Source organism: Vanessa atalanta, chromosome 14, assembly GCF_905147765.1.
Source record: "Vanessa atalanta chromosome 14, ilVanAtal1.2, whole genome shotgun sequence".
In the NCBI taxonomy this organism is placed as follows: Eukaryota; Metazoa; Arthropoda; class Insecta; order Lepidoptera; family Nymphalidae; genus Vanessa; species Vanessa atalanta.
Window position 1 is genome coordinate 7,707,638 of NC_061884.1, and position 26,205 is coordinate 7,733,842.

Below are 26,205 nucleotides of genomic sequence, written 5' to 3' on the forward strand. Positions count from 1 at the left end.
ACTGTACCGATTTCAAACTTCAGACCGTTTCGATAATTGACCGCAAATTGTCCATCGTAGTGCGTGCGAGTTCTACGCACTGATCAATCATAATTGTCGCGGACTAACAAGTGACCTAACAGCACCTGTTATTATCGTAAATGACTCGCTAATACGTGCACTCGATGCAACATCCTGTCCTATTAAATTTAGCCTATCACCTTTTATCCGCAGTTTTCATTTGCATTCACTCCGCCGTGAACACATTTAAAATGTTCTCGTATATTTTTATTGTTATATTGTTGTTAGAATCAGTTTCATCACAAATAAATGGTGAATTCTGGTGGTTGCATAACAAGGCTTCAGAATTACGTCAACTTGAAGCACCTCCACCGAAATTTGATGATATTAAAGAATTTGAAACTGATGAAAGTGTTAAAGTTGTTTTTAAGGACAATGATCTCAACTCCAATAAAATGAGAAAATTTGAAAAAAGTAAAGAAATATCTATGAATCAGGGTAAGAGACTATCTATTATTTATTTTCAAGACAAAAGTGAACTATCTAAACCGGCTTTCATAGAAGACAATACTTTTAATAATATTAAAACCAAAAATAATATCACAGTCCTTAAAGAAAACGACAAGAACATTTTTAATTCGCTTTCGAGAAAAGAAAGTTATATATTAAACAATAAGTCTCAAAACGATGGAGACGAATTTGTATTTGTTTTTCCAAAAAGTAATGAAATTTTATTGGAAGACAATAAAAAAAATTTTAGCAACTCCTCATCTCCAATTGATTCATATATGACTAAACCTCATAACATACTCAAGAAAACTAACACAATTTTAAATGACAAAGTATGGTTTGAAGAAGAAACGAAGTTATCTGAATCAGAAAGCATATGTACTTTTATTACTAAACAAGAATGCAATCGAAATAACGGAACGATTCATACACCAGGGTAAGTACACATGGTCATAACTACATAAAAAAAATATTGCATATAATATTGATTGTTTAAAATTCATTAAAATTTAAGCAATTGCAGGTCATTCCATAGAAACAGCATATTCAGCACTCATAAACTCTGTTGCATACTCCCGCTGACTTCAAACATATCATCGAGAACTCGACAGTCTAATAATTATAACAAGTTAAAACGATATAAACGTTCAAATGCCATCGAAAGCTTGAATGTAGCTTTAAAACAAAGGAATGCCTTATTGGAAAGAAGACAAAATACTTTAAAGGCTCAAACACCTAAATTAACAGCTACAACTGTACGTTCTAAGCCTACTAATAAAATAGCTACACCAGAATACGTGGATCCATATTGGAATGTAAAAAACTCTAAATTTAGAAATCCCGGACTGCAAAGTAGTATGTACACTGATTACCAAAATACTAAGTACGACTACAACAACCCGGAATACGTAGAAGATTATGCTGTAGAATTACCTAAGCCAGGTCTAGTCGGCCTTTACTCCGACCGCGAAGATTCACGACGACAAACTAGTTGGAAAACAAAAAATATGAATAAAGGAATTTACTATGACGTCACAGACAGCGTCAGCGATGAAGACGATGGTGACAGTGATCTTCCATTTGGATACTCAACTTTCGATCCGAGATTAGGTAAAATAGTATTAAGTTAAAATTGAAAAACTTTAATTCAAAGAAAATAACTAATCACACAATTTATTAACTTTAGGTGATCGTGTATCAACGGATAATCCTAGACGTGTGAATCGTAAACCACAACGATTAATTTTATCAACTGAAGATGACAATGATTCCGAAAGTCAAATAATTAATTTCCATGCAACTCCAGATTTTCATGTTCTACATGGGTTTAAGCTTATTAACTTAGGAAAAAACAAAAACAGATACGTAAGAAAAACAACAGAACAATTGTATGACAACGATGAAGACATAACATCATCATTTGACTTAACGACTTCAAAGACTACTGATTCTAATGAAGATTATATTGATGGAATTGATCTGAGTCAACAGATTTATAAAAAATGTGGAAAAGTTATAAATAAACCCGCTTTTGACATGAACTTCGGTAATTTTTAATATTTTTTTATTCTTTCATTGCCACTATGCAAAACATTAATAAGTAAAATTATTTAAATGTATTATCATACAAAGTCTCGAACTTCTTCAAGTCGATATTTTTCAAAAATGTTAAGATGATCCTATAAATAATACATGTTATTGACTCGTTAGACATATAAATTTATAATTAACACCATATATACATACCATGTATAGGTAACCCAACAGTACATTTATATTTTAAGCTACGTATAAAGCCTATTCCAAGCAAAGTTATCTATTACGTTCGTAAATTTGTTAATGTATCTTTATGAAATATATAACATTCCTTAACAATAATATTCACACACACATATTAATAATATTCCACTTAACTACTCATATTCACTTTAATATTACTTCCCAACTTCCGATAGCTTCGTCGACGTTGAAAACCAATTATATCAAGTCAATTTGGTGAAAAATGCTGCTTATTTAGCTTTTGACCTCTCGTTATTGGAATAGGCTATATATATCTGCTGGTTAATATAATTATGACATTAAAAGAATAAATAAATAATACGCAATTAACTTTTTTTTGCACATGAACAGAAAAATATGTCGCAGAAGGTGGATGTGACCCTTGGCTAGCTTTTGTCGTGTTAACTAAGAGAATGCAAAGTATCCTTTGTTACGCAACAATTATACATCAGCGGGCAGCCGTCACTGCTGCGGACTGCGTGCATGGGTTCGTAAAGTTTATAATTTAAAATTAAAATATTTAAATATTATAGTTAAGACAGAATAGGCAGAATGAGAGAAATCAGTGTTTAACTAAACACGTCTTAAACAATGTTTTTATTTAATGCAGTAACGTAATGATATACTTTTTAAACTAGCTCGTAATATAATACAGATAAATCAAACTAAAAATTGGTTATAATTAAGGTCGCATAGTATGAAACGTGTGACATAATAAAATTGAAGTATCTGCATACTATATTTATAATTTATTTATGCAGTAAATCACCGGGTGAAATTACCACAATCAGCGGTGTTTGGGACTTGAAGGCGAATAAAGAAGGTGCTCAAACCAGAATGTCGACTGTTTATACTCATCTGTTTAAACCTGGTGAACTCGATAACAATCTTGCTCTTTTGGTAAGATTTTATAAAAATGTTATATATTTCTAAATATTGCCTATTTGTTTAAAGAAATTTATTTCAATTTTCTGTTAATATTGTTTAAAAAATTAAGATTATTTTAGTTGTAAGTAACTAAATCAAATTTTCTGAAAACGATAAAAATAAGCCAGTTTTCATTTGTATAGCGTACACAGATTCAATTTAGTTATTTATTTCTTTCTCTTATATTATTTATAGATTACCTGTAGTATATATTCTAGTGGTTATAAGTATACATATATATTTATGATATAGGTAGGTGGACGAGCTAATTGGCCACCTGATGGTAGGTGGTGCCCACCACCAATAGACAAAAGCGCTGTAAGAAATATTAACCATTCCTTACAACGCCAATGTGCCACCAACCTTGAGAACTCAGATGTTATGTCCCTTGTGCCTGTAGTTACACTGGCTCACTAACCCTTCAAACCGGAGCACAACAATACTAGGCACTGCGGTTTGGCGGTAGTGGGTGGTACCTACCCAGACGGGATAGCTAAAAGCTCTACCACCAAGTTATTTATATTATATTATTTATTTTTTAAATCATTTAACAGCACTGGAAACGGCCTTTGAAGATAGAGCCAAATGTCCAACCCGCGTGCCTGTCAGATCCACACGTAGGAGATGATTGTTACTTTGTCGGCTGGGGCGGTTACGATCAAGGTATAATTGTATTCATTTATTTATCAGTTTATTTGCCTCATTTCAGAATAGATCCAAAATTGTTTCAAAAGTTATTAGATATGGAATATATGAATAACCATGTACCCATCGAAAATTATTACAATATATTTTTTTATATTTATTATGAAAAGTTGGGAATTTCATATTTTTTGAAAGATACGTAGCATGTTATGCGTGCGTGTGCGTGCCACGGTATCGACACTGGGAAGTTTCGATTCCGTGGCTAGAACGGTTACTAGCGATACTGAGCCTTTCCCGATCACTGTAGAAGTCCACCAAGGCTCGGCTCTAAGACCTTAGTTGTCTCGGCATGCATCCATGACCAACCTTCATGACTGGTAATGTATAATCTGTTTATACATAAAAATAGTAAAGAATTTCTGTAAAAATGGCCTGATTTTAACCACATACTTTATACACTAGTGTGAATAAAATAGAACGCATTACAAAATATAACATGTAATAACAGATGACATAATTTTATTGAATATGTTACCACATGTTTAGTATTTACAATAGAATGTACTAATGATAGCCCTATTGTGTCCAGTATATTTTCTATTATACACTTTATTCAACCATTCGCTATTTATCCTTATAAAATCTATCACAGTATAAATACAAAATTCATTTTCGACACGATATAATAATAACCTTGAACGAAATCCTAACAAAACATGAATAAAAAATGTAATAGATCACTTTTTACCTACGTACCTATATTTTAGAAAACAGAACAAATTAATTATTTCAATTGATAATTACTCTTTATTTTACTTATAAAAGTAATATTTTATATCTTCTTCTGGGTTACTATTAAACATTATTTTTTAAATTAATTTTAGCTTTACAACCGCAACCACAACGACAGCATGCGACCATACTCACTCCACAGAATTGTAACCAAAAAGTATCTGCGCCTGACGTTGATATACCCACCGGTGCTTTCTGTGCTTCTGTTAAAACTCGTGGGACCGTGGTAAAACATCTGTTTTTGTACCTCTTTTATTAATTTCATATCTTTATATTCGCCATGGGCGTTGCTAGAGAGGAGAAAAACCTCACACAAGAAAGGGTTGTCTATTCTCTACCAATCTGCAAGCAAACAGATGACTGTCTAATGTGAAGGTCCGCTTGCGTAAAAAACATAGAAAATAAAAATACACTTAACTCAAATTCAAGGAATTATTAACTTAGGTTGAATGCCTCGTTGATGCTTCAACCCCGGGTCGGGCTAAAAAAAATGCTATTAAATTTTCCGTTGAAATGTTCTCAGTATAGCAGAAGTTACGTATTGTATACGTATCTCAGAAAGCACGTATTATTGTTGGTTGTTCTTCTGATCTACCGGATTTTAGCAGTAAAATAATAGAGATTCCAGATGGTAATACTTAGTATTCGAAAAGAGTAAATTAACATTATTTGAAGACAAAAACTAAACATACGCGTACTAAAGGTATGAAATATTGGTAAGGTTACATTTGGTGTTTATTTTTTTTAGACGGGTATCGGTGGTCCACTTTTATGCAAAAATAATGATCGAATATCCATAGTGGGTGTAGCAGTTTACCGAGAAGACATCGTCTTACTTCTATCTACATTTGATTGGATAATCACCGCACTACAGGAGCTCCATATCAATTAAATTAATGTGTGTTATTTGTGTTCTAGAATATTTTATAAATTTTATAAATAAATATTGTTATTTTGAAAAGAAAGGTATAGTTTTTTTGACAATTGTGTGTATGTTCGTTATCACGTATGTAGTTAACTATTAAAAATAAAAGTCAATTTATTTTCCTTTATAGATTATTTAATTTTATCGCTCGAAAACATTGCAAGCATCCGCATGAAATTTAATATCCGTAAAAAGTATTGATCCTAATTATCTATTTAATTATAATTTTATGACAACATTAATTTTCATGGAATGCTTATAGGCATAAGAAAACGCGGGGGATATTAAACATTTCTACTAAAAGAACTAGGAATTAAAACTATTCACGAAACATGAGGAATGTCGAGATCTACCCTACATAGTAACGTTGTTCAACACAATGCGATTTACAATAATAATTACTCTAGGTACAGACACAGCGGACAGATTTAAATACAGAGATTTATCCGCAATAAAATTATATTGTGTAATTAATAAAATCGCCATGCTTAGTAGTCGTTCGCTATGTCTGTACTAAGCATTACATACAATAAGTTGTACATTTTATCTTTATACAGAGATCTTTGGTGTCGAACTTGAAATGTGGCAAGTATGTCGAATCAAAAACGAATTATCGAAATTATAAGCCTTTGCTTATTATTATTATTATTACTAGAGAATCCTTTTATTTTATAACAATAACAGCCATTTACAACTAAAAATAAATAAACATGATTCAATTTCATAAAACGAGTTCAGCTGTTATGTTTTTGTATGTTCAAATTTTTTTATGTATGTTTTATTTGTTTTATAAACTGAAATAAATGTACAAAATAACAAGCACGATTTAATGAACTATTTATATCTTAAAAAATATATATTAATACTCTGAGCATATTTAGTACTTACATAAACCACGGTCGAATTTACAACATTTTTTATTAGATGTTAAATATGACTATGCGTAATTTTTGTTAGAGTAAAGTACGACAAAATATTTATAAACTGTGGCTACAATTATATCTAGATAAAGACAACCACATAATATTAAAAACAATAACTGACAAATGCACAAAATTACTTCGTTTATAACATTTAATACAGATAATAAATATGTATGCAATACTAAAGATCTGGTATCATAGCTAGGTCACTGGCCGCTAAGAGAGTTATCTTAATATATGTATGTCATGAAATCTTATACTGTTATTGGTCATTCACCAATTAAATTTAAAGCTAAAGAAGACTCTCGGTTTATTTTAAAAAACTTTTCATAACAGTAACGTTTGTAGCAGCGTTTCATAAATTCTAGCCATGATACCCGGTAACGACAAGATCGTCTATCACATTCAGCTCAGGCTATCACGAGCGGCTCGTCGTCTGAGAAACCGTGGATCGGAGGCACATCGTCGTCATCTGGAAATTATTTATTATCACGTTATAAATTTTTGAGAGTATTAATGAAAAATAAGAGAAGTGATGAAAATATCGTAAATTATTTACTTCATTACTTTTTGTAACTCGTCGGAGAAGGTGAATCCAAATCATATAACTAAAAGGTACGGTGGCAAAAAAACGGAAGATGACCGTTTCGATTAGCTAAATGACTAGCCGTCACTGACCGTGGTCGATGGTGGCCTGTCCGCGGCGGCTGTCGTAGCGCGGCGTGGCGGCGAGGCGCAGCAGCGAGTGCGACAGGCGGCGGTGGCGCAGCGCGGCGTGCAGCAGCGCGGCGCCCAGCGCGAGCGCGCACACGCACGCCGCGCCCGCGCCCCACCACGCCGCGCCCGCGCGCCACGTGCTCGCCGCCTCCGCCGCCTCCGAGCCCTCCATGCTCAGCACCTCGCTCAGGTCGCTGTAGTAGCCGTCCTGGGTCACCGCGCGAACGCTCACGAACAGCGGCCCGGTCGTGGTGCTGTCGGCAGTCATTATGAGGGGGGAGAACTCCGCTTCCGCCGTCCTTATGTCTTCGGTCGGGTGAAGAATGTCTTCGGGAATCTCCTTTTGTGATACCAGAATTTGATATTTGTGTCTGAAAAAAATTTTTTGACTGTGGATATATATTTTACATAACAAAACAAATGTAATAATGTAGACAAATAAGCCATGCAAGAGAAGGTCATGGTAACTTTATTACTGATAAAAGAGAAAAAAAGCATTCATAATATGTGTCGGTATTGAATGATGTGTATCATCGTGTTGACACTGACTTGCGCACAGAGCTGTTGTCATCGGGGTGCTGCCAGCTGACCATGATGTGACCGTTTGGCGACAGCCACGCCATGACGGCGCGTGGCGGCTCCACCTCGCCCGCGCGGACCGGCGCGCACGTCTGCGCTGCACCCTTCTCTGACGCCTACGGATACACGGATACATTACAAATGTATCAACTTTTGGTGACTAATTAAAAATATATATATACAGTTGTCATCACGATAAACTTATATTATCTTACTTAAAGTTATGTAACGTAAGCGGCGACAAATATCTTGTATTTTTTAGAAAAATAATAATCAATAACCAAAATATCCTTACGATCTTGTCATTATTATAGACTTTTAAGATATAAATAATGAAGAGAGAACACGTTCATAAAATAGTATTATGTTTTGGACAAGCGAAGATTCAACCTGTAGATGTAATAATTGATTTCGTTACTGAAAATAATGATAAAAACTTACATAAACGCAGATGTTGAACCGAGCGCCGAGCGGTACGTCCTGCACGACGTGCGCGAGGGACACGTTCTTGCTCGCGCGCAACTCGTAGCGACTCACTCGGTTCCGCGTTAACTCTGTTATGTCCAACTGTAAAAGTAACATTTAATAGAAAGATGATTCATAAATTCTCGGACCATCTTCAATATTTCATATTCATTTAATTTGAAGAAAATCGGAATCCAAATTATTTTCCATTTGATATAATATAAAATTTTCGTCGTGAAGAGAAATTAAATGTTTAAAAATTTACTTCAGAATTTATTTATTAAATAAAATCTAATGTTTACAAGAGAGTATTAAAATTTTAATAGACATTTTTTTTGCATCGAAGTTCTTTTACGCAGTTTACACTCGAGTGAACTGGTAGAAATCGTCACTTAAAGAAAAAACATTATACTCCAGGCGAACTTTCTCTCTCTGCCTCTTTCTATTGAAGTGTTTAATATTACATTATTTAAACTTTCTTTTTTTGTTTAATGATACAATAATAAGGGAATTATTCGGGTTTTAATTTGGAATCACGTCAATAAACGTTATTTTAATCCAAAGACTAGCGCGAAAGTCAAGGTAAATATTGCACAATTTCCAAATCGCTATTACACGTTCAAGTTAATAATGCAACTTAACATTCTAAACGCTACAGATTACACGAAAAAAAAACTGACATTAGTAATACCAAGGTATGGATTAAATCGATACTAGATTGAACATCTAATATGATAAAATATTCTATTTAGATAATATCAAAAACTTACCCTGTAAGCAATTGGTTCTTTAATGATGTCGCAATTCGCATTCCAGAAGATATGAAGTTCTTTCTTTGCGTTATAAGCAAAGTTTAGGTTCTTAATGGGAGCCCTGTCGAATTATAAGGAGATTAGAAATTTGCTAATGTATACTTTACAACTGGGTACTTAAAGTATATAAGGCTAATATATATGTTGTCTATGTTATACGTACATAAATAAAAAAAATCTTAATTGGAGTTTTTCAAAGTATACATTAAACTTTCGCAATATAAATCGCTTCGTATACTCAAAAATAGATTGCAATACATAAAATTATAATGGTATATCTGTTCAAAATTAATAGGCTAAGACAATTTGCTGATCACCATGAAAATTGGCACAAATAAGTATATTAACTCGGTGGTGGGGCTCTATGAAGCCCGTCTGGATAGAATCGCTGATTGCGCTGCACATCAAGGTCTATACCGATCAACCAATCGATTTAAAAGTAATAGCATAGGATTTGCATCTGTTCCGTAGTTGAGAGTTGCCAACATAAAGTACGTCTTCTTTATACGCAACTTACTTGGGATTCTCCCTCGTGACGATCTCCTTGAGGCCGGCCAGCGGCCCTCCGCGCAGCGCGGCCGAGAACACGTAGGTCTCGCACGCGTGCAGCCCCTCCACCAGCACGCTCGTGTTCTTCGTCACGATACGAGTGTCTGGGAATTTATAAAATGATCTTACTAATATTTAACGGGTGCTAATTAAGACTGCTCCATTAAAATGTCATTGTAATATAAGTACGCGTTGTCAGCTTCTAATAAGTGTATCGTGTAACTGTAACGTTTCAAATTCCTCTAATTACATATCGTTACCTATATTTTTTTTTTATAAATTAGCTTAGGTAATCCATAAGTGAATGAACTAAGATGCAAGTGCTAAAGAAGTTTTGTTATTGCACTCATAATCGCACATAATTTAATTGTATAAATATTCACACCACTTCGTTCAATTGTATTTGGCAAGGTAAGAAAATACAAATTAAGAATTGACGTAACGGCACTCTTCTCAAATTATATAATTCATCATGAACATGCCTCATATTAGTCTGTACTTTTTTTGCTTTGAATTTTGTGATTTTGTAACTGTCTTAGTTCTACTTACTGCTTTTCTTGCAACAAAACAATCCAAAAACAACAATTGTACCACTATCGGATTATAGGACCATCTAGAGGCAAGTTATCTCTAAGAATCGGTAGCCGTATTACTATTATTACTATACTACTTATTACCACATTTTTACTTTAGCAGTTAGGTACGACCAAAAGCATGAGGTTCCGACCTCGATTCCCTAGACAGGACAACCGTTAGTAGATTATTCTGTTGCAAAATTCGCAGATACCGGCATCAGATCTCTTTCCGATGATGGTGGAATCTTATACCATCAAACTATGACAATAAAATAATAGAAAGTAGCCCTGTGTTTGTGCACTACTGCAAACAGCACCTGCACCATAACATCTCCTGCATAATCTATTTTAATTTAATTCGGGAACGGTAGTCAATCTAAAAGATTCGGTCAGTAGGATATTATTTATACTACTCACGATTAGTCCTCCACTTCATTACGTTTGAGTAATGCACCTCATACTCGAGCTCCTTATTTTTGTATCGCGCGCCAATCGGCGGTGACCACGTAAGTTGTACGGACGTTCGTTTTTCTTTCAACAGCGCCGCGGTCACATTCAGTGTCTCGTCTGGAACTCCCTCGGTCACGAGTGGAATGGTGAACGGGTCGCCAACCGTCGTGTTCTTGAACGCCTTTATGTCGATGAATAGTTTCACGCCAGGCGGCAGATTTGTAACTGAAAATCAATTCGGTTTATTATTTTAACTTTAAGTGTGAACTTATGTATTGGGTAAAAAGAGGTTCTTTTCTGGCAGTATTTAAAGTAAAAAAATATATCAAAATACTCACTGTTCACTTTATTGTCTTTAGTTCGTATCGCTTCTAATTTCGGATACTGGAAAGGTAATCTCGTTTCTACTATGTACCCCTCCACTCCCCTCAGCTTGTGCCACTGCAGGAACACGGAGCTGGGAGTGGGGCGGGACACGCTCGCGTTCACGACGTCGTCTACGTCGCCGGCGTCATCGAACGTTATGTTGCAGATCTCCGTCGAGGCGGACGTCAGCGCATTGTTGGTAGCCGTCACCTTCAACGGAGTGACTCGTTAGCGACCAGCGTACTCGAAACGATTCGAGGGACACGCCCCGGACACGTACCCAGATGGAGTAGTTGGTGTCGGGCTTGAAGTACCCCTCGAGCACGACGGAGACGGCCTGGTGGTTGTCGGGCGCCGGCACCGAGGTCTCGACGGGCGGCAGCGGCGGCACGTAGTACACGGTGTAGTGCTGCAGCTCGCCGGCCGCGCGCGCGGGCGCGTCCCACAGCACGCGCAGGCGCCGCCCCACCTGCTGCCGCACCGACACGCGCCGCGGCGCCGACGGCACTGCGCCCGGGAGAGCAATGCATTTACTGACCGAACGAGAACACCGTGGCATTTAATGAACATTAAGTTACAGTATTAATGAAACGCACTTCCTTCCCCGGTCCTGGTGCTGACGTATTTCATGGACGGATAGACCTTATTTGATTTACTATCCTTGACATATACAGTTACGTTGTATTCCGTGTACGGCTCCAAATCTATAAACCTGAAACAAATGAATAAATTAAAACGACATTAAAATCAACGTAGTTTCTGTCCCGCTTAAAGACATACATGTACGTCTTTACCTGTAAACGCTGTCGTTGGTCCATGTCATATTCCTCCAAACACCTTCGGTCACTTTAGCTATGGAGGGCAAGAAGCTGTAGAGGACCGACTTCTGTTGAGCTAGCCAGCATGAAATCAAGAAACTCGAAGAATTGATGGAAGTCTGGTCCACTCCGATGCTCAGAAACTACAAAAAAACAAAGTGTATTAAATTAAAATATATAATAGTTTTAAATGATTGAATTCCATGGTATGTTTATGATAAAATATATTTTGGCTGAATAATGTTAAGCGCAAAAAACATTAAAGTGTTTGATTTGAACTGTTTTTGCCTAACACTAACACTAATCCCATACCAAATCAACAAGCACTAATTAGGTTAATCACTTAATAAGTGGATTGTAGAATTAAGAACCAAATATAAATTAAATACAATACAAATTAAATTTTATACGAATGAAGTTTTTCTCGTTTCCGTGTGTATGAATAAACCTCACATAGATACTAGCACTACAAAAATGGAATGGATCTAAAATATTATGTTCCTTGTGCATATAATTCCTTGTGCATCTTCAATCATGATTCTTCATGTAGCATGTACAAAGTATTGTCTTCAGGCACAAAAATAATTTATGGTACTTACAAAAGAGGGCCCTGTAATTCACTACCACTGGTCCATGTAAGTACTAACCTGATAAAATTGTGATTGTTTCGCCTCGTTCGTGCAATTCGCTTCATCGCTGCCATCATAACAGTCCTGGACACCATTGCACACCTTCACTTGCCAAAGACACTTCCGGCCGTCGTCGCACTGGAAGTACCGCGACGGGCAGTTCCCACCGCTTTTGTGTTTCTAATTACGAAAAAATGTAAGATGGAACATTTATTATTTATGAGAAAACTGTAAATGTATTATACATTAATAATGATAAATATGAAAATACTGGGTGGAATGCTGATTTCGTACATACTCACACAATTTTTACTTATTTAGTAATATTATATTATTTAGTAGCTCGATTTATTAATTAGTTAATTTAATTTATAGAGTTGATACAAAATATCACCACAGCATATATGTCATAAGCATAGCACTAAGGCCAGTTAAAGTTTCATATATTTGTGTGTAAATTTTAACCGTAGCATTGTGAGAGTATGGTAATTAGAAATCACACAGGTGTCGGGGCAGATGTGTGCACTCACGGAGCCGCAGTAGGCCTCGTCGCTGCGGTCAGCGCACTGCGCCACGCCGTCGCACAGCTGCTCGTCCCGCACGCAGGCGCGCCCGTCCGCGCACGGCGTGCTGTCGGCGGGACAGCGCGCCGCCCCGCCCGTCGTCGCGGGGCAGCTGCGCTCGTCCGCACCGTCCGCGCAGTCCGCCATTTTGTCGCACACCCACGACAGTGGGATGCACACCCCTGCGAATTAACGGAGTATTATTTTTATATCTTTTTTTTAGAACATCCTACGGAAGTACAATAGATATAATATATAAAAACCGTGAAAAAAATAAAAAGTTAAGACGAAGTTACGATTACATAAAAATGGCTTGCTACAGCTATCTTATTATTATTTATTGATGCTGACTGACTATTCAATGTTAGCCGGTCAGTGATTTAAGGTCATTTAAATGATTTATTTTTACAAATACTATCATTCTATCATTTGTAAAGATAATGTTCTACTATGAAAATATAAATTATTCTACTATTGTCTGACCACAATTAAAACACATAAGTTGTCATTTTATACACACCAGGAGTACAGGTGAACTGATTCTTAGAGCATTTATGTTTAGTAGCGTCGTGTTCTGGGCTGACTATCGGCTTCTCGGGAACTACTAAGCCGCAAGCTAATTCGTCCGAGTTATCCCCACAGTCATCGATACCGTCGCATCGCCACCAATATGGCAAACAGTTTCCATTTTCACACTTGAACATCCAGTCTAAGCATGAACCATTGTTGGAGAAATTCGGCGGCTCTACGCTGGGTCGAGGTATTAATTTGGTATGGCCGATTGAAGCACAATTAATTTCGTCAGACATTTGTACGTCGCTGCAATCATTTTCGCCGTCACAAACCTACGAAACAGTTACTTCTTAGTACTTTAAGAAACCATTTGAACTTCCAAAATATTCTAATATAGAATTAAATAAATCAATAGATCGATGAATCTCGAAAAATGATTATCGCTCACCCAAGACATAAAAATACATTTTCCACTAGGACATCTGAACATGTAAGGTGCGCATGAGGAATTCCTACACCTGTCTTCAGTTTCGTCATCTCCGCCGGGACAGTCCCTCTCTCCGTCGCACACCCATGAGTCGGGGATACATAATGGATTGGTGTCATCGTGACACCGGAATGCATGGGAGTCACAGCTCATTGACTCGGGACGCTTTGGTATATTTTGCTAAAATAGCAATGAAAATTTACATTTTACAAGTCTTACAGACACATTCTTGCTAAACGATTTCGATGAAAGCCGTTATTCTTAACGAAGACTACCCAAAGGCGCATAAGATATTATAGTGCACAAAGGTATACTCAATAACAGCAGTATCCTTTTCCTCGCTTAACTAATTTAATAACAATACACAACCGGAATGAGTTCACGCAAACGGTACATTAACGTTCACCTTTGCCTGAACGTGCTTGTGCGTGTTCACGTGCTCTCATGAATGTCTCAACAAACTCAAAGATATTTTTTATCGATCTGACACAAGATTCGATTCGAAGAACTAAATACATACATGAAAATAATGCAATTCAATACTTCCTGTATTATTGAATGCTTTTGTGTGGCAAGTTAATCCCTATTAATTAGCTAATAAGTTGTCATTTATTTATAAGCATGTTTATATTTATATTTTAAAACCCTTGTAATTTCTCCTACCGTGCAATTGCGTTCGTCCGATCCGTCCTTGCAGTCGTTATCGCCGTCACAGACCCACCTCTTCTCGATACAATTTCCATTCGCACATTGAAATTGAGTTTCGGTACAGTTCTTCTTGTTGCAATCTTAAAATAAACAAACAGAATCGTAACATTTTTATTACCATTATTTTTTAAATAAAATCATCATTAAGATATACATGTAACTCAAATCCTATTAATTTTGATTTTACAATGGTTCTAAATATTACAGCAACGAGGTGTGCGAGAAAAGTGGAAGGGAGTGAGACGGAGATAGATACCCTTCTCGTCGCTCATGTCCACGCAGTCGACGTCCCCGTCGCAGCGCCAGGGCGGCAGGTAGCAGTGCGCGTCGTCGTCGCACGCCACGAGCGGCGGCGCGCACAGGCAGCCCGCCTCGTCCGACAGGTCGCCGCAGTCGTCGTTTCCGTCGCAGCGCCACGTGCTCGCTATGCACATGCCGTTTTTACATGTGAATTCATGCTGGAGAATGACACAATACACATATATACAAAAGCACATACATAGATAGCAAAATGTAACTATTGTTTACATAAGGCTTACATAATCTTTTATAAAGTGAAAATTAATTGCATGACCATGAATTGGGCTCGTGTCTCCAGTAAAAAATACAATGAAAAATCTTTTGATTTATGTTTGAAATAAATAATTATAAAATATATTTCGAAATTAAATTCACATTTAAATTACACTATATATCTAGCCTTTGCCTTTTCAAGTATCCAAATACCAAAAACATTATATATAATAGTTTCAAAATATAACCTCCATTATATTAAGGCGAATTCAATTATAATTTATTGCGTATACATACCGTAGCACAAGTGCCGGCTTGTTTCGGACAAGTCATGTTCGGTGCTGGTTCCATTCCATTCGGACACATACATTTTCCATTGAGTCTCTTAAACCCATCGGGGCAGAGACAACTGAAGCTGTTACCGGGCCCACCAAGACACAGCGTATCACAGCTCGTATTTTTATATGAACAGGCATTGGTTCCGTGTTGCATGAAATAAGCGAAGACCTTAAGATCCATCAAGCCGGATAAATTATCGTTTATCGTAACAATATTAGCTCCAGTGTCTTTGTCGGCTATGAAAATGGACTTTGCTTTCCAATCATCCCAATACATTTTATTTTTCAAAACGGCGACAGCGAACGGATGTGAAACTTTTTCATCGTTCCATAGTATTCTTCTAAAATATTGTCCATTTAAGTCTGCACTTGCAATGTAATCTTCCATCGCATCTACCCAATAGATTCTGTCTGCCATTTGGTCGATGGTAATACCATTCGGCCATTGAACAATGGGCCTCGTGAACAGCTTCTTGACATCCGTACCATCGAGATTCGATCTAGAAACGGACGGGCTGTAACGATCCCAATCTGTCCAAAATAGATAACCCGCTCGAGGATGGACGGCAATACCACGCGGCTTGGAAAGTATCGTCGAGTTCAATATAGTGGCCCTCATTCTACCTTGACTTGTGAGATCAGTCCGTACCGCTTCGATTTTTTTGCGCATACCGTCTACGAAGAATAGAACATTCGAGATCCAGTCTAAAGCCATACCTTCTATACTAGCTAAGTCGGTGTCGACGACTACTTCTTGTGCATTACCATTGCCGAAGCATTGTCGGCTAATTTTATCAACTTCAATATCAGCCCAGTAAATACAGTTATTTTTCATATCGAATTCAATTGCAACTATATTTCTTTGTCCTTGTACTGGTATTACAGTCGAATTATCTGATAAATCAATTCTCGCTATTTTGTCTCTCAAAGCGACCAATATGAACTCTGTAGGCTCTTCTAATGGACAAGGTACCATTTCAGGCTCGTATGGCATATAATACGATATTCTGCACATATCTCCATCGATCTTTCGGTAGCCCTTGGTTCGATAGTATGACGTACCCGGTCGGCAATCAGGTGAAACCGCATATGGATCATAATTTAGACTTTGATTCCGTATACATACGTTATTAGAGAGTACAAATCCAAAATCACATTCGTAATCTCGTCTGCTACATTCGCACACTTCCTTTTTAACCGGTCTTTCATATCCCACACCATTGTAACAGTTTGTATGTGCGAGGCGTCGCTGAAACGTGTCTCTAGTACCGAGAACACAAGATACCGTTGAATTAGGTGAGGTTAGGGACCAAAATTTGTAATCATCCTCCGTGCAGTTACGCGGGAAAGTGTTTAACAAGTCGATAGTAATAATTATCCATTGATGTTGCGCATTCTCGGAGCCGAACATTGTAAACGTTGTTGTATTCTCGCCTGGCTCCGTCATAAGTCCGTATATGCGTAGGTCGTCACTATTAAACCTAAAATAAAAAGGAAGAATAAAATTTAAGCTCTTACAAAAAAAAAATACTCTACATGGTTCAAAATTCATCAATACCAAAATTATATACTATATAATACAGTATCAATTGTTGAGCCCCTTAAATTATAATGTTATAATACATAAAAATTTAATTATAATTATTTTTCTTAAATGCAAATCTGGTACAACATAGACAAATATCTATATAATTGTCAACTGCTTGCTCGAAAAGTAACAAAACGTTATTAAGAATAATAAATAACAAATAAATCAATACATACTCATAAGAATTCCACTCGAGGCCCTCGTTAGTCGAATACAAGATTCGCCTCGTCTCCCCTCTCGACTTGAAATACTTGACGGCTACAAGTACTCCACCATGATCACCGTAATTGAAGAAATAATAATCCTTCAATATTCTCTTCCATGTGAGGCCAGCATCCCTACTGAGATACACTCCGGGAATGCCTTTAAGAGACTTGCCCAACACCCCAGTTGCCATTATAACGCCAGGCACTGATTTAGAACTCATTATACTTGCTGATCTGTAATTAGAAAATTAATTTATAAGACATTGTATAAGATCATTGAAATTGACATGGAGTAAACTTAATATGATTATTTAACGTAACTTAATAGTAAATAAATAAAAACAAAGATACGATAAAGACATTCCATTATTAAAATCACTGGTATATTAGTGACAAAAGTGTAAAGCCTTTACAAATATGTTTACTTACATATCGTTATTCACACACAGTTTATAAGCCGCGATCAAATTTACTATCTATAAAATCTATCATGTATATACATAATGAACGTGCATTTTATTAAAAATACTGCATTTACAATAAAATCCAATCAGTGATGACTAGTGATCATAAGATACGAAGTGTCGTGTATAAGCCCAAGTCGTAATCAATTCCCAAAAAAAAACCCATTATATATTTTGCTGATCTAAATTATATTCTAGAAAGCACCCCGTGCTAATTGCAACCAACATATAAATACCACATTCTCTATAGCTGATCGTTTACCTCATATCAGTGTTTATCACTTTTCCTGGTTGGCTGCAAAAAATTGTCTTCTATTATATTCCATTTTTAAACATAAGTATCGATCTAAGACCAGTTATTTAAAATTTTCACAATTTTTTTCTAATGTGAAATTTAAATTATTTAAATTCATTTTTTTAATCATATATGGCAACAAATTGGATAATAATTCCTTATATATATTTATCGTTATTAACCATTCAACTTATCACAAGAAAATGATTGACTTTGATTTTGGAAATTCCACACAGATAATTAATTTATTCGTTGTACGTTAATACAACAATCACGATAAACCCTCATTGACTGTATTTGACTGAAATTCTTGGTATAACAAGTACAGAATCCCACGCGAGTAATATGATCTTATCTCCTGTTTAATCTTAATAAGTTTTAATTCATGAACGAAATAAATTACAATAACTGTACTAGTTAGGAATACGAGTTGAATGCAATCCTAACTGAAGCTATATTCTTTGATGCTAATTATAAATAGTCTAAATTATCTTTTGTCTTTGATTGAATGTTTCATTGAATGTCACTATAGAACATCATTATAGATAAACAATTGTAACAAATTTGTATACAAAGACTTTTACGGTAACAAAATAGTCCCTAGTTATCCCATAACCGGGACAAATGACGCTTAAATAAAATGTTTGGTTCTTATTGCAAGTCACTGCTATATTTCGATTGGTCGATACACATGTGGCTGAATTTCATCTCACACAATTTTTCTCAAGATTCTATCTTTAACCGGCTTGAATAGAAATAAATTATAGGCATGCATTAAGTAGATAAAACTCTGACGAAAGTTTGCTTATCCAGTAATGATCAAGATCTTTGGTTAATATCCACGTGTTATATTTACCAAGTAATCTCGGCTCTTCTTAAGAGAAAACAGAAACGAAATTACGAAAGTTTAGAATAATTAGCTATGTATATTATATAGTGTATGAATAATTTTGGAAAGCTTTATGATTTGTTTATTTGTATCCTTAAAATTATTAATTTATTTAAGAATTGATTCGTTATTCATCAATCCTTTTTTTTAATTAAATTAACTATAAAATATGTAGTTTTACATGTTGATCTAAAATAACTTGTTATACGTAACGATGATAGCATCTACTTTACATAATATTCAAGTTTTGTCTTAGCAAAGTTCAAATCAGCAAATATCAATAAATACCAGCAACAAATCCTGTATTATATTACTGGTTTACATATCTGCTATTACAGTGTATATAAATATAACGTAATATTTATAGCCTCCACCTCTTAAACTATATCATAATATGTGCGTAGACCTGGAATATAGTATGTACGCGCAAAACACGCCCTGCTCGCAGGCTGCAGTTTGAGGACGGCGAGTGCATCTCTATGATCAAATTTAGTTCATTATCCAGAACGATTTCACTTAAATAATATGAAAGAAGCTTTTACTACTTCAATGACTGCAGCCGCGACGTAGAACGCAAAAAATAAATATTATCGTTGTTGTTACTGTCGTTGTTCTTGGCCACAAGTAGCGGCTAGCTTAGAGTTCTATTTTCTTGTCTCGGAAAGCACGTTAAACTGGGGATAATCTCAATTGTAGACGCCGTAATATCATCGAATGATGACACCAAGAAAAAAAAATTAAATAGTGGAAAAATACCGTAGTAAAAAACCACGCCGAAGTCAGTGTAATTTTCTTTTCCGTAAGATGTGTATACACTGAATATTCAATTTTATTTCTTTGGATTTTCAATTTCGAAATTCGATTATGTTTTAATCGTTATTTTTACATTGATTTTTTCATTCGTCGTCATTATATATCGATTCGATTCGTTCAATTAAGTGTTAATGTTTTATAACGCTTTGCATTAAATAATGATATTTTATAGGTCACTGATTTGAACGTAAATATATGTAAATTAATTTGCATATATTTAACATAATTAATAGAAATGGATCATATGACTAAACTACGTACGAGACTTTAAATTATTTATTCAAAATATCATCCAAGGTGATTATTGTTTATTATTACTATCGATCTTTTTTGAAACCAATTGTCGTGTATTCATTTTTGTAAAACTTTTAATGTTAACACATAAAATTTGAGAAGTCGATAAACCATCATTGATCACAATGCAAGAACTTCCAGCGGATACGATCATTACTTAATATATAATTGACAGCGGGTATTGATTAGCATAATATGACCACATACTCAGCAAAGTCTCTAAACAAACTAACTACCAAATAAATTAACTACAACACTTGATAGGGCTATAGTTCACTACATATTACAGGCAATAATTGACTCTACTACATTAACATAAAGTTCAAAATAAATTGTACGTCACAGTGCATACACTCCATTCTCAAGGTTGCGAGTATTTAAATTAGATTAGATTATAGCATCCTTACCTTGTTACTGGATACAACTGACTGAATTTCTGGCACAAGTGTAAACGGCAGGAGTTCTCTATGTGGCAGTTAAGCGGCTTTCCTGTTTTAAATATAACATTAAGTTTAACTTTGGAATGACTTATTATTGAGACTGGATTGAATGGCTCAAAATGTTAGGATACGTTAATCTTGATTAGGTTAAAAGCTACTTTCAGAAGAACATACGAAAACTGACAAGAAGAATCGGAGACATTTACATGTATTTCGTATAGTAGGTATTAAAGAAGGCTTAAATGCCAATAACACAATAGACAATACCTACTCGTCAACTTATATGCAAATCAGAAATTCGTAAAGGTTTTGTTACAACGATAAAAACAATACAACTTTAAAGTCATAGAAACATAATAATAAAATAAATTATTATTTAGAGACAGAATATCTTCTATTTTGTAAAGGAGTCCAAAGAAAGAAAAAAAAAACATTCTAGTAATCGTAGTATCAGTAGTAATTATTAAAGTAGTAATAACTACTAAGTACTGTAACTTGCTAGTTGTACCTATATAATCATATATTTTATCAAAAGCATAACAACATATTATACGGTTTATTTTATTTTAAATAGTGTGATATTTTAAATAGCCTTTAAACCTTTCTCAAGAATTGGTCTAACCAATACTTAGGTTTTTTCAAAACTCAAATCCGATTGTTAGTTCCAGAGACTAAACAAAGAAGCTCTTCCGCGTTACTATACTAAATACTTTAATGTATAAAGCTATAGACATAGTATTATTTAAATCATATAACTTCAATCCAACTAAACCACTGAAAGTAGGCTGAACATATTCTCAAACTCATAAGCATACCTATACCTATATAGTGTTTATTATGTTTTTATGAATATACAATCACGAGCCTGTTGAGAGAGTTAACATTATTTCCGTATGATTGTACGCTAATTATCTTAATTCAGTATGAATAACAAAAACTAACCTACGTTGTCTCAGATCATACTATCGCAACCGCAGGCTGAAATAATAAATTACAAAGAGTAGAACAAAAAGCTGCACCGAGATTCTTAGAATTTGTAATGAATAATATTTATACTTGAGTCAATATGTGATGTTTAATTTTTTAATCTGTTAACTAGCGAAACTAACGACCGGCGGTAGAATATATGATGAGCGAGTGGTACCTAGCCAGACGAACGTGCATTGAGCCCTACCATTAGGTTAGTGATTTACGTTTATAATCTTGTAAAATTATGATTATGCATCATTGGAGCCTAATTTGGCAGTCTTTTTCAGAAATGAGCCAACCTAAAAAGCACTTAAAATTCTTAAAAGTTTTATTAAGATTTAAAAGAGTACTACATTTTTATCATGTCAGTAACCTATTACATAATGTTATGTAATGTCTTTAATATAATATTTAAAACAACTCATTTACTGTCACTATTTTGATTTTGTATTATTTTTTCTGTAACATAACCTGTGTCTTACATATTTTTTTTATCATATTTTATCATATTATTAACTTATGATGGATTGCTTGTATAATGTACGTCTTAAACTTAAACTTTTCTTAGTATTTATGGGTTGGCTCATTTCTGCAAAACTCGGCCCAATTGAAAAAAAAAGGTGTACATTTATTTACCATTTTCATCTTCGGTCGGTGGTTTGATAGGCGACCACGTGACTCCGTGGTCGAATGTGATGAGTGACACCAAATGCTCCGGCTCTATGTTCGACGCTTGAGTTTTGAAGTTAACCTTAGACGCGATGTATATACCCTTCAAACCTTCAACGCGGTACAAATCAGTGAAAGGGTCTTCTGTCACATCTCTGGGGAAAAAAATATCGTTATTTATATTACAATAAAGTAGAAATTCTGTAGAAAAAGGTTATCTTTAGTGACACCTAATTATTATACTCCTAAGCCTAACTATTATTACATATTATTAACACTATTGTTACATATTATTTTACCTAATGATAGTGTAACATTATTTCCTTATCATACATTAACAGCCTGTAAATTTCCAACTGCTGGGCTAAGGCCTCCTCTCCCTTCGAGGAGGTTTTTTGGAGCATATTCCACCACGCTGCCCCAATGCAATTATGTTCGTTGAAATTAGACACAAGCATATATAAACACAAATTAAGCAAAATTCAGTTGTGCTTGCCTGGGTTTGAACCCGAAATCATCGGTTAAGATGCACGCGTTCTAACCACTGGCCCATCTCGGTTCTTATCACATGTGGTAAGTGTTCGTATAAATATGTTATTATATCGCTTCACCTATGCCTTTCTCGAGTTTCTAAAAATACACTTACGTTATCACTAGCCATTTATTCAATAAAGTCATCATCATTTAAAGATAAACAGTTAACTGCTTCTGCGTTTCTGAATATCAAACTTTCAACAACTATGCAACCAAATCGTTAATTCAGTTAAATGCGCTTCGACAAGAAATCTAGTCACATTTTTTTTTATTATTTAAAGTAGTCATTATTATTACATTATAGAGAGATCTGATATGACCCAGTAGTTAATAGACATTCCTTTTTTAATATAATAGGAAGGTACGAGCAAATGAGCCACCTGGTAGTAAGTGGTCACAACCAGAAAAGGTAATTCATTAATGTAAGAAGTATTTACCATTCCTTACATCACACCAATGCGCCACCAACCTAAGGATCTAAGATATTATTCCCCTAAAGGAATATTTATGACTGAGTTTTCAGATGATAAAGATAACGCTTAAAAGGCGATACACACGACTTGTCACAAAGTGACAATCATTTATCAGACCTCTCGTATAGATCTATTTAAACACGAAGGCACGCCCCTCCTTTAAATTATCGGTCTGCATTAGTATGAGTGACGTTCGTGCTTATACATATTACAATCTGTCGTAGTGTGCGTAAGACGACTAACATAAAGAGTAAATACAGCAAAAATAAAAAATTGATCATATCATTAATATAAATATGATAGTTAACGTAGAGTGGCGCGCCTTCGTGGGTAAATAATATATATAATTATAAATTTCGCATGTAACTCTGTTTGTCTGTCTATTGCTCTTTCACGACAAAACCACTGAACCAAATATGATATGGAACAAGTTTGAACCCCAATAAAGGACATAAGGTATTTTTTATGCCCAACACCTAAAATGGAACCGAAGCCGAGGGCGACCACTAGTATTATCATAAAGTTAACCTTTATTAAAAGGTAACAACAATTGTCTCATGTTAAGCTGTTTCGAAAAGCACATTTTATACTTCGCTAACATTTCTAACTACATACATAAGGAGCCGGTACTAATAGTACCTCAGAAACCATACAAAATGACAATAAATGTTTTTTGTTATATAAGGTATTTATTTTATAAATTTATAATGTTGTCTCGAGGCCATGACGTTCCGCATAACTGCCTATAACTATACTAATTCATGGAATATTTGAGTGTAACATACTCGCTCGAGCCGAGATGGCCTAGTGGTTAGAACGCGTGCATCTTAACCGATGATTTCGGGTTCAAACCCAGGCAGGCACCACTGAATTTTCATGTGCTTAATTTGTGTTTATAATTCATCTCGTGCTCGGCGGTGAAGGAAAACATCGTGAGGAAACCTGCATGTGTCTAATTTCAACGAAATTCTGCCACATGTGTATTCCGCCAACCCGCATTGGAGCAGCGTGGTGGAATATGCTCCAAAACCTTCTCCTCAAAGGGAGAGGAGGCCTTTAGCCCAGCAGTGGGAAAATTTACAGGCTGCTAATGCTAAATGCTAATACTCGCTTGGCGGCGAGTTTATTTATACAATATTTATTGCATATAAAAAAATTGTTGACTTGTACAAACAGCTGATTTAATGCTAAAAGTTGTATCTACCAAACTTAGGAAATACAGGAAAAAACGTTTGGAGATGTTTGCAAAAATTTCTATGATTTAATCTTATCGATATCATCTATAAGAAGCTATTATCCGTCCACATATTATAATTATAAATAGTAAAATACTTTTCAGAATAATAGTCTTGTTTGATAATATTTATAAGAAACTTCTTAACTAACTGACTAACTTTTTAACTAACTAAAGGCTGATCGCTTTACGAATATAATGGAGTAGCAATAGTCCAAATAAACAAATCTATACTAATATTATCTTAATATTCTAAACAAATTCATTCAGTCTGTTGCTCCTTCACGGAAAAACAATTGTAATGAAATTTAGTATTAAACAACACAAGTTGATATGAGCTACACTTGGCGACCAACCTTAAAAAAGCGAGCGAAGCCGCGGGCGACAACTTGTTGTATATACTAATTATTAGTATAATTAACATAATGACAAAAAGGATGGAATAGGCATTTGATGAGTTATATGCAAGAAATGTGAATGTCGTTGTGGATATATTTTTTTTCATTTTAAGTGAATTATTATTAATATTTTGTTTAATCATGACTACGTCAAAAAATATTTTAAAAAAATCTATAGAACTTACTCCAACCAACTATCCTTCCAATTTCCATCGGGAAAATAGCTCAATATATGTTCTAAGCTAAGCACGAAGTTATACTGAGTGAAATTTCTGCTTATTTCAGACACGTAGAGATTCGCCAGGTTTTCTGTGTGCATGACAGAGACAAATATACGCTTGTCAGTTACGTCTGCGATGTGGAACTTGCTCAGGTCCAACTCTGTCTGGAATTCTGCTTTGAAAAATGGACCACGTTGATGGGAGATGTAGAGATCGAGAGAGTTTTTCTGAAACAATATTAAATTTGTTATCAATAAATTCATACATAGTTTGTGATGTCTTACATTTAAAATATAACAAAATTTACTTTATTAACAATTCAGCACTGCATTGAATTTTATTGACTAAGTTTTTTTTTTTTTGTCCTATAACACAAAAATAGATTTTATAAATATGTACAAAAATTAAGAATTTTGGTTTTAATCAATTCGATTTACGGAAAAATCAGAATAATCGCTTTGAGATGATGGCGGAGAACAAAAAAAATACTAACCAAATGCAAGTGTTGCCACCATGCATCCATTTAAAATATTAAAATTTTACAACAATAAATTTGGTGTCTTATGTAAATATTAAAATATATAATTAAATATTATAATAAAATAAAATATCCTAATAATAATAAACTCGTACAAAACTGTACAATATCAAATTAATATTCGTTGCTGCGATAATATATGTTATACGATTACGGTTTCAGTTTCATTCTTTCATTCACCATTTCATCGTTTGCGGATGTAATTACAGCCAAAAGGAACATAACATCTTAGTTTGCATGGTTGAATTGCTTGCGAGTTATTATGGTGCTTCCACACAGCTGTTATAAAATGTTATATATCTCTCATATTACAGTTTAAAAATTGTAAATTAACTATCACTCTAGTTACGATTCATTAGACGTTCCTATACTCAATAGAAACTTGCAACATTGTTTTATATAAATGATACTAATAGTTTACAATTATGTTTATACCAATAAAATACTACTAAATAGATAAATAGATAGTCTAAACTATACTTTATAGTTAAGACTATACTATTATCTATTTTCCGTGGTAGGTAATTTGTTTAATAACATGAATGTTAAATAATGTAACATGTAATCATATGATAGCGTTGACTGCAATTTGTGACA

At 34.8% G+C, this 26,205-nt stretch overlaps 2 protein-coding genes across 5 annotated transcripts in view; one reads left to right on the forward strand and one right to left on the reverse strand.

Annotated features, from left to right (window-relative positions):
* The first annotated feature begins 251 nt into the window (after positions 1-251).
* Positions 252-5,545, forward strand: LOC125068996. The gene is made up of 9 exons (XM_047678401.1): positions 252-498; positions 742-946; positions 1,025-1,620; positions 1,697-2,056; positions 2,641-2,776; positions 3,051-3,189; positions 3,771-3,879; positions 4,746-4,879; positions 5,402-5,545. The coding sequence occupies exons 1-9, from the start codon at positions 252-254 to the stop codon at positions 5,543-5,545; spliced, it is 2,070 nt and encodes a 689-aa protein (XP_047534357.1).
* Positions 5,546-5,726: 181 nt separating this feature from the next.
* Positions 5,727-26,205, reverse strand: part of LOC125068859 (sortilin-related receptor-like) — a 40,424-nt gene continuing 19,945 nt past the window's right edge. Inside the window, exons 5-28 of one of the 4 annotated variants that reach the window (XM_047678202.1) lie at positions 25,035-25,297; positions 22,178-22,365; positions 20,540-20,621; positions 18,104-18,136; positions 17,348-17,611; positions 15,543-17,064; positions 14,989-15,190; positions 14,688-14,812; positions 13,986-14,204; positions 13,545-13,869; positions 13,149-13,206; positions 12,992-13,058; positions 12,480-12,641; positions 11,809-11,975; positions 11,611-11,726; positions 11,295-11,521; positions 10,987-11,224; positions 10,616-10,873; positions 9,592-9,727; positions 9,033-9,135; positions 8,239-8,364; positions 7,768-7,913; positions 7,180-7,589; positions 5,727-6,973 (exon numbers count right to left, since the gene is read on the reverse strand). In XM_047678202.1, coding sequence (XP_047534158.1) covers positions 6,912-6,973; positions 7,180-7,589; positions 7,768-7,913; positions 8,239-8,364; positions 9,033-9,135; positions 9,592-9,727; positions 10,616-10,873; positions 10,987-11,224; positions 11,295-11,521; positions 11,611-11,726; positions 11,809-11,975; positions 12,480-12,641; positions 12,992-13,058; positions 13,149-13,206; positions 13,545-13,869; positions 13,986-14,204; positions 14,688-14,812; positions 14,989-15,190; positions 15,543-17,064; positions 17,348-17,611; positions 18,104-18,136; positions 20,540-20,621; positions 22,178-22,365; positions 25,035-25,297 — 5,499 coding nt within the window. In that variant the 3' untranslated portion in view covers positions 5,727-6,911. Of the gene's footprint in view, positions 6,974-7,179; positions 7,590-7,767; positions 7,914-8,238; positions 8,365-9,032; positions 9,136-9,591; positions 9,728-10,615; positions 10,874-10,986; positions 11,225-11,294; positions 11,522-11,610; positions 11,727-11,808; positions 11,976-12,479; positions 12,642-12,991; positions 13,207-13,544; positions 13,870-13,985; positions 14,205-14,687; positions 14,813-14,988; positions 15,191-15,542; positions 17,065-17,347; positions 17,612-18,103; positions 18,137-20,539; positions 20,622-22,177; positions 22,366-25,034; positions 25,298-26,205 lie in introns of all 4 variants that reach the window. The other 3 variants (XM_047678200.1, XM_047678199.1, XM_047678201.1) reach the window with 3 other exon arrangements.

Excerpts from the sequence above, each read along its gene's own strand:
- LOC125068996 (XM_047678401.1), top strand. The coding sequence starts at position 252 with ATGTTCTCGTATATTTTTATTGTTATATTGTTGTTAGAATCAGTTTCA. Across the intron at positions 2,777-3,050 it reads GCTGCGGACTGCGTGCATGG|TAAATCACCGGGTGAAATTA; the intron begins GTTCGTAAAGTT and ends TTATTTATGCAG. Across the intron at positions 3,190-3,770 it reads ATAACAATCTTGCTCTTTTG|CACTGGAAACGGCCTTTGAA; the intron begins GTAAGATTTTAT and ends ATCATTTAACAG.